This window comes from Hydractinia symbiolongicarpus, chromosome 3 (assembly GCF_029227915.1).
Source record: "Hydractinia symbiolongicarpus strain clone_291-10 chromosome 3, HSymV2.1, whole genome shotgun sequence".
In the NCBI taxonomy this organism is placed as follows: domain Eukaryota; kingdom Metazoa; phylum Cnidaria; class Hydrozoa; order Anthoathecata; family Hydractiniidae; genus Hydractinia; species Hydractinia symbiolongicarpus.
The window spans coordinates 26,148,026-26,160,173 of record NC_079877.1 but is presented as its reverse complement, the minus strand read 5'-3'; the positions used below and the strand labels follow the sequence as shown (position 1 = coordinate 26,160,173).

Sequence of the window (12,148 nt, the reverse complement as noted above, 5' to 3'; positions counted from 1 at the left end):
TTGAATAGAATTTAAATGGACGATTTGTAAGTTGCACAGAGAAGTTGTTGTTATACCGCAGTGCAATGACTTCAAAATACTCGAACACAATATTTCCGCAATGGAAGAGTATCTGTATAATAACTGAAAACTTTCAAGATGGACAGCTCTTCCGGAAATGGTTTAGCACAGATAAATTCAAGGTATCTTTTTAACTGTAACATACTGCACTATCACTTCCGTTTTTGCTTAGTTTTTTTGGGGTTTTTATGCTATTATGATGTTGGTTATTACTGCGTGCGTTACTCTCGCGATATATTTTAAAATCATTTAACATTGAAAATCGGGCAAATACACTTCATGGATGCCTTTAAAAGTTTGCTCAAGGCTCAACAGAAGAAAATCTTCAGAACGAACGAAGTAAGGGTGTATTGAATTTTTTGTGATGAGAAAGTCGTCTAAAGATCATCGGAAATAGTTCTATCTTGTGACACGGAAGCAATAAGCAGAGTATGTATAGCTAGCTAGCTAGCTAGCTAGAGACTGGTAAATAAAATATAGAGAAAAGAGAGAGAAAATGATAACCGGCCAACCTTTTTCAGTTTTCCTAAATCAAGATTTTTTTTAAATAGCTTTTAATTAGTGAAAAGAATTGAAGTATTAAAATTTAGCAACTTTTCCTAAAAACTAATTAGAAATTTTAAACATAGCAACAGCAAATTTTTTAGGCCCATTTGACTAAAAAATCTAAGTTTCCAAAAAGACTTGCAATTGTTAAATAATAATTCTTTTCTAATGTAAGTAATGTGATTTTGTGCATATCCCATATCTTAATCTTTATTGTTTTTACTAACTTTTCTGCCCTTCAAAATGTTGGAGAAAATGTTACAAAAACAATCAAGAATTTTGAAAAATGATGACATCATTGTTAAATTAATATCGTCATCAAAAAGTTGTGATAAATTTTATTTATCTTATTATGAGCTGCGCACAAGCATTATTTCATATCCATAGTTCTTTAAGTTTAAAAGGTATATAGAGGGCTCAGGAGCTCCTAAAAGCGCGATCTTTGTTGAGTTTTCCTAAAAGAAATTTCGTATTTCCAGAATCATAGTTTCCTCACAGTTAGAGCATGGATGTAGAAATAGAGATACCTCTATCACCTCTAATATCTTCATGGTTAGAGTGGAAATGTATTTATATTGAATTTCAAGCAACAAAACCAAACAAAATTTGCGCTGCAAAAAGTTGCTAAACAACCGAAGAACTTACAAGAAATAATTGGGACAATTTCCTTAACTTCAACCTCGTGTACTATCTTCAGAATAGTTGCAACAACTAATTTAAAAAATTATAAGCATATGCTTATACAAGTTGGGAATTATTGAATTTATGGTCGTTACGCAGTTGTCATGGTTACTAGAAAAACATGACGTCAAAATAACAACAACTCGCTCTAGTTTATTGTGATTCAACAAAATAGAAAGGAAAGAAAAATCGCGGCAACACCAACCGCCACTTAAGTGCTGCCCACTTGTGAAGCTGTTAAGGCTTTTTTCGCGACGTTAACTATAAAATAAAGAGAGGTGGCGAGAAAGAAATTTAAATAAAATGGCCACTTTTGTTCATTCCATAGCGCGAGAAAATTGCGAAAATTCCTTAGACAGCTTCCTTTTGTTTTTTTTATAAAAACTTTTTAATCACATCTCAAATGCATAATGCTCGTGAACAAGGCGAGGAAAAAAACTCACAATTCGTTTTTTATGAACTTCGTGGAATGTTGTGATATTTCGTTAAAACGTGAAAAAAGTTTGAGAAATTTAAAGTTTACAATGATTTTCCTATTTCTTAACTTCTTTATTTTACCCTAAAGATGATTCAGTGTCGTCGCAGAGGTATACCGACTTTAATTCGTCGATTTTGTTGCATCGCTCTGGTTATCTTGATCATACTGCAGTTTGCTGGTATCAACATCTTTTTTACTCCGTCATTAAAAGGTAAGTCTCTCTCTTTCCAATTAAGAGTAATAATCTGGAGGTTTGACACTTATTTTTTTGATATCGATATCTGAGAGGAACGAAACTGAAAGATGTGAATGCTGATTATAATTGTGAGGATAAATATGTGAGTCTGAAAGGAGAAAAAGAGAATTTGACCTACTGGACTATGTAAATAGACTTTAATTTATTTTATATAATTCACGTAAGAAGCAAAGCAGTGTATTTATTGCATTTTATGTGGTGAAATTTGTGTTATTGTTCTCCCACGAGAGGCCTAATGGTGATACCGTTCGTTAAAAAATGGTTAAACACACAGGATTATCCTATTTTTTATTAAGTAGAAAAGCGAAAAAGAAGTAAAAAAAAAGTTCTGGAAGGTACACCTTTTTGGTATGGGCTTTTTTGACCCTTGTAAGTATGGGAGGGGGGCATAAAGTGCCCACGGGCTGTAACTTTTGTTCTGTTTGGTTTTAAGTGACGGAACTTGGCACAATGAAGCATCAATATGTTGTGACTTAATTAATGACAAAATATTTTGGTTGACATGTCATCACAGGAAGTGATGACGTCATAATGAAACAATGGTTGGCGAAAATATGTCTTTTTTGGAAATTATCGTTTTTTTTTTATCTTTTTAAAAAATATTTGCAGTACTAGTCATTAAAAAACTTAATATAAGAATGTAAGTCATTATTAGAAACATTTACAGGTGTTACCAAAGAATTTCTCTAGGGAGAAAATGGAAATCGATCAGAATTTAAATTTGTTTAAAAAAATAGATATTTGAGAACCTTGGTGTTAGTAGCTGTCATGGAATAAAACTTGGTATATCAATGCGCATTCATGTCAGTAAGTAGTCAAACAAGGCAAATTGGATTGACATGCGACAAAATGACCTATGACGTCACCATATGAAGATAGATATAAAAAATAGGAGAAAAGAAATATTCCGGTCTGTAAATTACCAATATTCCGGTCTGAAAATTACACAAAGTTTATGTCAATATTGTATGATGACTTTATGTCAGTATCACATGCATAATCACATATTCATACAACTGGTTAGTTTATAAAACATTTATTTTTAGCACTACAATAAAAAAGTTTATATGACCACCTGTCAATAAAGGACAAAGTGACATTGACAGGACGTTTTTATGCCCCCCCATACCAAATAGGGTTAATGTTGTCTTAATGTTTATCAGCAGTAAAACGCACGAAATAAAAAACTTTTAAGCGCAGAAAGATTTTCACGATTTTTGTCTCTTCTCGAGAAAGTTTATGTTTTAGAAACATTCCAAGTCAAAAAATTTGCAAATTTTTTTTCTCGATTTGCAAAAGTTTTTGCTACTAATTTTTTGTTCCTGTCAAATAGACACCCCTGTCTTTAATCTCTTGCACCTTAAATCGTGATAAATTTCACAAATTCCAACTCCTCCCCTCTCCTGAACGTCATGGTGACCGGAAATCTGTTTCAAGTACACATAAAGGCGATTTAGCCTGTTTTGTTGAATTTAGGTTTGCTTATAAGAATCTAAAAATCTAGAAATGCATCTAAAATTAACCTATCTTTTCTGCTTTTTCTTCTGTAAAAAGGAGCAAGGTCTCTTGTGTAGGTTTATACCATAAATTTCCCGCTTTTTTTTTCTTGCGAAACTTTCTTCCCGCGAAACTTTCTGCTCTAAAAGTAACTAACACAACCTCGGTAAACTTTTCATTTTCTTTTTACGTGTAGGAGTATCAAGGCCTACTGGCAGACACTTGTTGAGTACTGTTGAATGGGAGAGATGCGACTTTGAAATTGGTCATAAAAGAAACTACTCTCATTCAGAAAGTTGGAGTTCACCAGCTGAAGCTTACGCTTGGGTAGCGTTATATGTTGTTTTGATTTTGATTGTATTTGTAGGTATGTGGGTTTTCTTATATTCATCTGTGATCAGGGATTTCATTGAGTGTAACTGCCTAAATTGATGCTGTTTTTAATGACATTTTCCTCCCTTTTCTCAAGTTCGAACAGAAGTCGTTATTTATAGCTACGTCTATCTTAGCAAGACGAAAAAAGTATTTAAAATAATTGTTCTTAGTAATTCCGAGTTCGGTATTACTTTGTTCTTTTACAAAGGGACTTAGGTTGGACGTCCAACGACGCCCAAAGGACTAGTGCATTCATATTTTCCAAATTTCTTGATATATATACTGATTTTCTTCATTGAACTCCATATTTGTGTTTCGTACGCTCTAAATAGTTCAACTATTTTACGCCCCTTGCTACTAACACGCATTTATGCACCAGGTCTGATCCCCTGTGTTACTTGCCGATACAAATTAGCCACCACTCGTCGGGAACTCGTCCTGCCGTAGCAACTGATACAGACAGACATGTTTGAGTGAGTGGAAATGATCTCGCTTACCAAAGAGTACCAGTGGCACCGAAGCTACGCACCAAAATTCAACTTCATAAAAAATACTTCAAAAAATTTTGGGAGAAGGGGGTAATTTTACCACTTCCGTTTTCTTTCTAGATGTGTTACAGGGTATCAGCTTTATTAACTTTTTTTTTGTTACGAAAATAATCGAATAAGCTTGTTCTTATAAGAATTTTGAAAATCAAAATTTAAAAAAGCGAATCAAATTTTTTCTGGAATTTTCCAAGAAGTATAAAAATAATATCTAAGTTGAATAGTTTTAAGAAAATATTGACAAAAAAATAGGTATGAAAATAATGAAACTTTAAAAACTGTAATTTCATTTAAAATGCTGACGCACTGTCATCATTTAAGGCATGATTTTTAATTGACATTTGACTGACATCATTCATAACAAGTTTTATAACTAACAACCCAATACAAATAAAGTTATGATGGTAAGCCCTATGCTCTGGCCTTGAAATGTGTGGTGGCTCGCTTTCTTTACAACAATAAAATTGAATAGAAGATGAAATCTTAAGCAGCTGCCAATGGTAGTAAAAATTCTTTCTTACCTCATAGCCCTGGCAATAATATGTGACGACTTTTTTGTGCCCTCCCTGGAAGCTATCAGTGAAAAATTGGACCTTTCAGAAGATGTAGCAGGTGCAACGTTTATGGCAGCTGGGTCATCAGCGCCTGAGCTCTTCACCTCTATAGCTGGAGTTGCTGTAGAAAGCGATGTCGGTGTTGGCACCATAGTCGGGTAATGTTCTTTTTATTAATTGTGAAAACCGTAAGCACCCACCCCTGCAGTTAAACCAGTTACATGATTGCCGATTGCTATGTTTGTGTGTATGCTATCCTAGCTACTTTAAAATACCTATGTTGGTTTTTCAATAAAAGATTTAATAGAAAGACCATCACGAGTGAGTTTGTGAGCTCCACCTATGTGAAATATGAAAAAAGATGTGTTTGTTAACATACATGTTATACAAAAGTTTGCATATCTGACATTTCTATATATTCTAACTTGTCAGTGGAAAAATGTTACAGCTGGAAGATTCATTTTTACATGTTAGGTGGAACACTATAAGTAAATTGTTATTTGGCGTGCCGTGAATTCTTCTGTCAAATAAGTTTCCACAAAACGGTTAAACTTTGTTGCATAAAAACTCAAGTTTATCATAACAATACTTGCACCCTTTTCCCATCTCCGAATTGTGTTTACTTTGTTCTTTTTCCTACTATTCGGGGTAAATAGCAAAGACAGACAGTAAAATTCCTTTATAGCGGACACCATCAGGATCTCACAAAAGTGTCCGCCATATAGAGTGGTGCTGATACATAGAGGTTCTTCCCAAATTGACTTATATTGCTTTAAAAACCTGCTCTGGGGTGTTAGGGTATAGTAAAATCGATAACAGTGTGCTAAGAAGCCAAGTTTAGGAGAAGACACCTAAATACAATAAATATGTGAATATGCTATATTTTATTCATTTAAAAAAATAAAACAAAACCAGACTTCACAAAAAACTTTCAGATTTTGCTTAGCGCAGCTAATTTAATATTTTGAACTTGTAACAATGTTAAGTAATACATAGATTTACTTCTTACAAAAATTGTTTTATACGCCTCTTTTTCGGACGTGTCCACCATAGAGAGGTCAGTCTTCAGAGTTTAAGAAAATTGGGACCTCAAAACGATGTCTTGCGAGTTTGACCGTCATTTAATGAGTTCCTTAGAATTATGTACATTGTAGACAGGTGCCCGCTATAAAGAATGTCTTCTACAGCGAGGTTTCATTGTAGTAACGCATTAAGCTATATTCTCCGAGGTGTTAAATGTATTGTTTCTGTTTTTAAAGGTGGGTATAAGAATACGTATCATTGGCCAACTATTTTTTCGACAAAGCGACCAATATACTTTTAAGTTGAATATGTCAGTAACGTACTATACCAGCACATTTCAAATTTGTCTGGACCAGGATAACACATTTTATTTCAATCTGACTTATTTGAAGTAGAAAAATTTAGTTTCTTTTTTTGCACACGTATCTTTGTCACCATTGATATTCCAAAATCTGTTTTTAATTGTCTTAAAAAACAGCTAAATTTTGGAATTCAAGAGCTGTGTTTTTCCACATTTTATCAAAACCGTCAAAAAAGTCATTATTTAAGTTATTTCAATATTTTACTGAAGTTAATTACAACGAAATCAGATTGGGAATCACCGATACTGAAATGGCCATGTGGCCATGGGGGTCAAATGGACTGGAATTATTTTTTCAATTTTATATGTTAACCGCATAAGTCAACATATCGCAGCGGTTAGTTGCTGAAAGAGAAACACAGAATGGACCACTATTATGACCGTTATGATTTTTTTAAAGCCACACGCTAAGCTGTTGTGTCCATCGTCACGTTAGGGTTAATGTGACGCATCAATCCATCGTGAATATTAGTTATTATTAATATAAGATGTTGTCTGCCTCTCCTTATATAAAGTAATGCGAAGTTTTAGAAAATTTAAATATCCCACCCAATCTCGTTCCCAGGGCACTTTGCCTTTCTGAACAACTCCGTATTACGGCTTAGGGGCCAAGAGACCCTGGGGATAATGATGTATTCCACCATAACTAATGTTAGAATCTCACTGGATTATGTCTATTTTATAATTAGAGCTAACTAGCTTTAGAACTAAAAAATATCCAAAAATTCAGTGGTAGTTTTAACTTGCTACACTCGGTTTGAACCATAAAACAATGGCAGTAGCTAAAAGCAAAGGAGAGCCTTGCAATGTGCAACGTTAACTAGGTATGGTTGGATTTTCACACCTGTCAGGAGGTGCCACTTTGTTTTAAAAACTATATGCAAGAGCCTATGCGTAAAAGAACATAAAAATCTAAGTTTATTTCCGTTCCTTTCTGTAGTTTTCACCCAGAGTTTTATTTAAAAAAACGCCCAAAAATTTTCATTCTGACGAAGATTTTAAAGTGTATTTTCATCCTCATAGTCCCACAGGGCTGAGAGTCATAAAATAATACGTTGTCTCGAAACAAAAACAACACCAACGCATATATATATTTTTATATCAATTTTCCTTCCATGTTTTTCTTAGGAGTGCTGTTTTTAACCTGCTTGGAATTTGCGCATTGTCAGCCGCTTTCGCCGGACAGGTAAATAGTATTTCCCTCGACACAAACATATAGACGAGACGTAAATGTCCTACTATATTAGTTAAATTCAACTTAATCATATCGTTTGCATATGAGTCATTGGAAATTTTATTCGTGATTTTTTTCTTTGAATTTTCTTTCTTTCTCTTTTAAATGATTAAAATAGAAGAATATCGGGAGGCCAGGAAAAGAAAGTTCATTCAATATCTTTTAGATCAAAAGTAATTATAAGTACGATATCCAATCTTTATCCCTATTCAGGTCGGCTTTTGGGGAGCTCCGTATGACGAAGAAGAGGGAAGCGGGGCTTAAAAAGTATGTTTCCAGAAAGTGACGATATTGCCACAGAACTTTGCACAAATGTTTGTAAGCACAAATCAAAATAAAAACAAATTGGATGATGTTATTTAGTTCAAGTTGACCTCAATTGATATTTATGTCCGATATGTCCGATAAAAGGCTGAAATGAATGAAAATAAACTTTGGGATAAGAAAAAACGGTTAAAAACGCTATAAAATTACATGAAAGAAGCAATAAAAAGGCAAAAACATAACTTTTAAAGGGGCTAATAAGGTATTTAAAGAAAAAGAATTAATCGTTTATTTTTTTTCTAACCACCTGTTAACCATGAGACAACAGACGTGACGTCATAAACAAATTTTTGACTACCCTGAAACTGACTAAAATTGAAGAAATGTCACCAAATTTTAACCCCAAAAAGTCACGTAAAATTTATTTGAGAAAATCGTATATACTTTTCACTTAATTTTAGAGCCTAAAGCTGGATTGGAGACCGCTATCTAGGGACGCTACGTTCTACGCCATGTCAATCGCGTTTTTTATTGTTTTCGCCTGGGATGGAAAATTCGAGTTGTACGAAAGTGTGATTATGCTGGTCAATTATGTTGTTTACATCATTATCATGAAGTTTAATCCGAAATTGATGGATTTTTTGGAGTCCTGTACGTAAGTAACAAAACACGTAATCCCTGTATGACATAAATATGGACGTTCAATACTGGTCATTTACAGTGTCTGCTACGTGATACCAACTGAGCAATTTATGAAGATATGAAGTTGTCTGCGTAAAATAATGTTAATTACCCTCCGCACCCACCTCCTTCTTTGTTGCACCCAATCTAAACCCTGAAAACTTTTATGAGCACCTGGGTGCTTAATCGATGTTATACTGTTAGTTCAGAGGCTTTTGTTTAAAAGTTACACGGCTACAAACTAATATAATATTCTGTACGTTTGCAGCTCTACTATAAAATGTGTTGATATTTGATCTATGTTTTGGTTATAGCTCAAAAAAGAAAATCGCTCCAGTTGAGTCAAATAAGTCATGTGAACCTGAAAATACAAACACAGCAAGTCCCACTGTAAGTTGATAAATTCTGTCATAAAAGATGGTTATCATAGAAAAACGGCTATCAAAACGAGTTTGAAGCCTTTTTATATCCATGTTTATTTTGTCAGGGTCGTTTATTTCATTTGATCCTAGCGATAAGAATACCATATTTTTAAATATTGCGTATTATGTTCTAAAGACAGGCATAGTTTCTGTAACTACATTTAATAACCGTAAAAACATATTTATGTTTTGGTATATTGTGTGTAGAATAATGCTGCAGAAGATGGCGAAAACGACGGTACCGATAAGCTAAGAAGATTTTCACGAGTTAGTAAAGGATACTTGGTAAGAAAAATTTTCGATTTTGTTTTTTAACACAGGTGAAGTAGTAATCGTTTTTTTTTATCCCGGTAAATTATAGCCATCTTCTAGAACCCAACCCCCCTCCATTAAAACTTACCAGACTTGCTCATTTTGTTATTATAGAGAAAGGGTAGGGGGTAAGTTTGTCATGTATCCTGCATGTTGGAACATAACACGAACTAACCTTACCTTTTAATGCGGTTTAAATCAGCAAGGCAATATTTTTTACTTTATAGTCACACGAAGATGTAGTTAGACGCTCTCAAGTAAGTTTACCTGCAGCCTTCAGTCATTTGCCTCATGTTGCCGACACACAACAGTCTTGCAACGCTGAATCCGAGTACGACGAAGTCAATGAAGTGGTGGTTTGTCCATGTCTACCCCCGGTTCAAGCAGACATCCCATCCAAGCATGGGTCTGGATGTTTTAGCATACTCCGGCTGATTCTTAGCTGGATTTTGTTTGTTGTTTCCTTTCCTTTCGTGATCTTGTTTACATGGACTATTCCAAACTGCTCGACGCCGGAAACAAAAAAATATTACTTGTTTTCATTTCTCATGTCAATATCGTGGATAGCTACTCTGAGTTTCGCTATGGTTACTCTCGTCGGCAGAGCAGGGTGCATTTTGGGTATTGATAAGTTTACGATGGGACTGGTTGTGGTGGCCATTGGAACGAGTATTCCTGTAAGTTATGTTATATTACCTAAAATTTTTATTGGATCTATATACTCCTACGACGAAGCTTTATTTTACGTCGAATAACGTTTTCATCCTTGTCCCCAAGGATTTATCAAAAAAGCAAAAATCCCTTGGAACGAGGGTGACAACACTTTTTTTATCTCCGACTTTTTAGTTAATGTTTTTTTATCACTACAGGATGCACTTAGTTCCATCTTGGTTGCACGCGATGGTTATGGAGATATGGCGGTTTCAAATGCAATCGGATCCAATGTGTTTGACATTGACCTTGGACTTGGGTTTCCTTTCGTTATCAATTCTTTGATTCGGGATTTTAAACCTGTTGTGCTCACATCACCCGAAGAACAGGTAAAATTAATTTCATTGGCGCAAATTTTTAGCATGAAAAATGTAACAACGTATTAACCAACATTGTTTTTTATGCAATGTATATCTTTGGAGTGTCTGCGATATAAAACATCAATCAAAACGCATTCCATTACAATATTCAATGTTGTTGTCCGTGGCCTCCCTCGCAATGGACAACAACAAAATTGGAGAACACCTTACCAAACATTTCAGTCCAAGTCTTAAATCAAAAAGCTGTTTATGTAACATCGATCCGCTTTTAGTTTGTGCATTGACGTTCCCATGTCAGTTTTAAATCTTAAAACAATGTCGTCCTCAGACTTCTTTGAGGTAAACCTCTATCTCCTCAAGACTAAAACTAACAAGACAAAAAATTATTTCGAAATTGTTTTTATACAACTTTTAATAACTTTCTAACATCCTTTTTTTAGGAAAAATTTGACAAAGGAGAAATTCTTATCATTCCTCATGTGAAATTTGGTTTCATTTTACTGATTATATTATCGTTATCGTTAATCGTATTTGTAGTGAATCGATTTAGACTAACGAAGCGTTTAGGTATATCATTTGTTTTACTGTATTTTGTATTTGTTGGATACGCTTACTTTCAAGACGTTGCTTGTGACAACGATTGCTAGAACAAATTTAACTGTACAGAGGCTATTTTATTGCGAAAATTGCAAGAAATTTTGTAGAATCGTCCCAAGCTAATTTATTCTACCTCGTCCTGACTTTACCTATCTTGAATCAAGGATAGAATAAAATTAATGCGTGAAGATTAATTAAATAATTTTGTGACGAAAACATTCCTTGAGATAAATATGTCCGTCATTTTGTTTTGTGTTTTCACCTACGACGATTCAGATTTAATTTTGTTAAAAGCAATACCTGTTACACACTTCTGACAGAACATTACGATGAGAAAATTGTTAATATCGAGAAAATAGTCCTCTGTTGGTGCTAGGCATATTTGAGTCAGTAGTGTGTAATAGGCTTTATATTTTTAAAATGTTGTAAATAAAATTGTAAATATGTTTATAAAATTTATACAAACTAATATTGAATGAATATACGTGTGCATGTGGTGGTTTCCTTCCCATAGGTTTAACCCAGTCAGTTACACCATATGGTGAACGCAATGAATGGAGATGTAGTGGTAGCGCGTTCGACGTGTAATCATGAGGTTTCAGGATTGAGTCCCCACTTCAGCGCAGTTCAAATGTAGTCATTTTTTAATTTGCTTCGCTCACCCGAAAATAACTTTATTTATTTCCTGAACTCTATACAGGACAATAAATACAATGTTCGCGGTTCCATTCGGAGCCATCTGCCGAACGTAAACTGGACTATATGACAGCCCAAGCAAGCAATTTAGAGAAATGCTATGTATCTCTAGTGGTAATGTACCTTGGGAATTAATTTTCGCGAGAAATTATTTAAAGATAAAATATAATTTTCGCGAAGCTGGTAAGTCTTAATATCTCTTGGGAATCAAATTTCGCAAAGTTCGCAAGAATAAGATTTAATGACCTTTGTTTCTCAATTGATACCATTTCTTAAAAGGCATAAAAACCCCTTCAAGACCGACGTCGAAGCCAGGGTCTGTAGCGATTTTTGATTTTCATCCCCTCATAAAAAACGCTACAGGCCCTGAGTTCGAGGTTGCTTGAAGACAAAAAATACTGCTGGGGTTAAAATTCACATAAACATTATGTACCTTTTTCAGCGATCTTTTTTAAATTAGCTTTTGTATCATCTTCATACTTTGATCAAAGTGGAAAATTAACAGCAAAACACTTTACTTCCAAAATTTCTAACA

The 12,148-nt window shown here is 34.2% G+C and overlaps 1 protein-coding gene across 1 annotated transcript; it reads left to right on the top strand.

The window, feature by feature from the left end:
- Positions 1-1,745: 1,745 nt before the first annotated feature.
- On the top strand, positions 1,746-11,407 carry LOC130636500 (sodium/potassium/calcium exchanger 4-like). Its single transcript, XM_057446240.1, has 10 exons — positions 1,746-1,976; positions 3,715-3,885; positions 4,967-5,150; positions 7,505-7,562; positions 8,336-8,529; positions 8,870-8,945; positions 9,185-9,262; positions 9,517-9,966; positions 10,159-10,329; positions 10,761-11,407. The coding sequence occupies exons 1-10, from the start codon at positions 1,853-1,855 to the stop codon at positions 10,965-10,967; spliced, it is 1,713 nt and encodes a 570-aa protein (XP_057302223.1). The 5' UTR covers positions 1,746-1,852; the 3' UTR covers positions 10,968-11,407.
- The last annotated feature ends 741 nt before the right edge of the window (positions 11,408-12,148 follow it).

Excerpts from the sequence above, each read along its gene's own strand:
- LOC130636500 (XM_057446240.1), top strand. The coding sequence starts at position 1,853 with ATGATTCAGTGTCGTCGCAGAGGTATACCGACTTTAATTCGTCGATTT. Across the intron at positions 5,151-7,504 it reads GGTGTTGGCACCATAGTCGG|GAGTGCTGTTTTTAACCTGC; the intron begins GTAATGTTCTTT and ends TGTTTTTCTTAG. Across the intron at positions 9,967-10,158 it reads CCATTGGAACGAGTATTCCT|GATGCACTTAGTTCCATCTT; the intron begins GTAAGTTATGTT and ends TTATCACTACAG.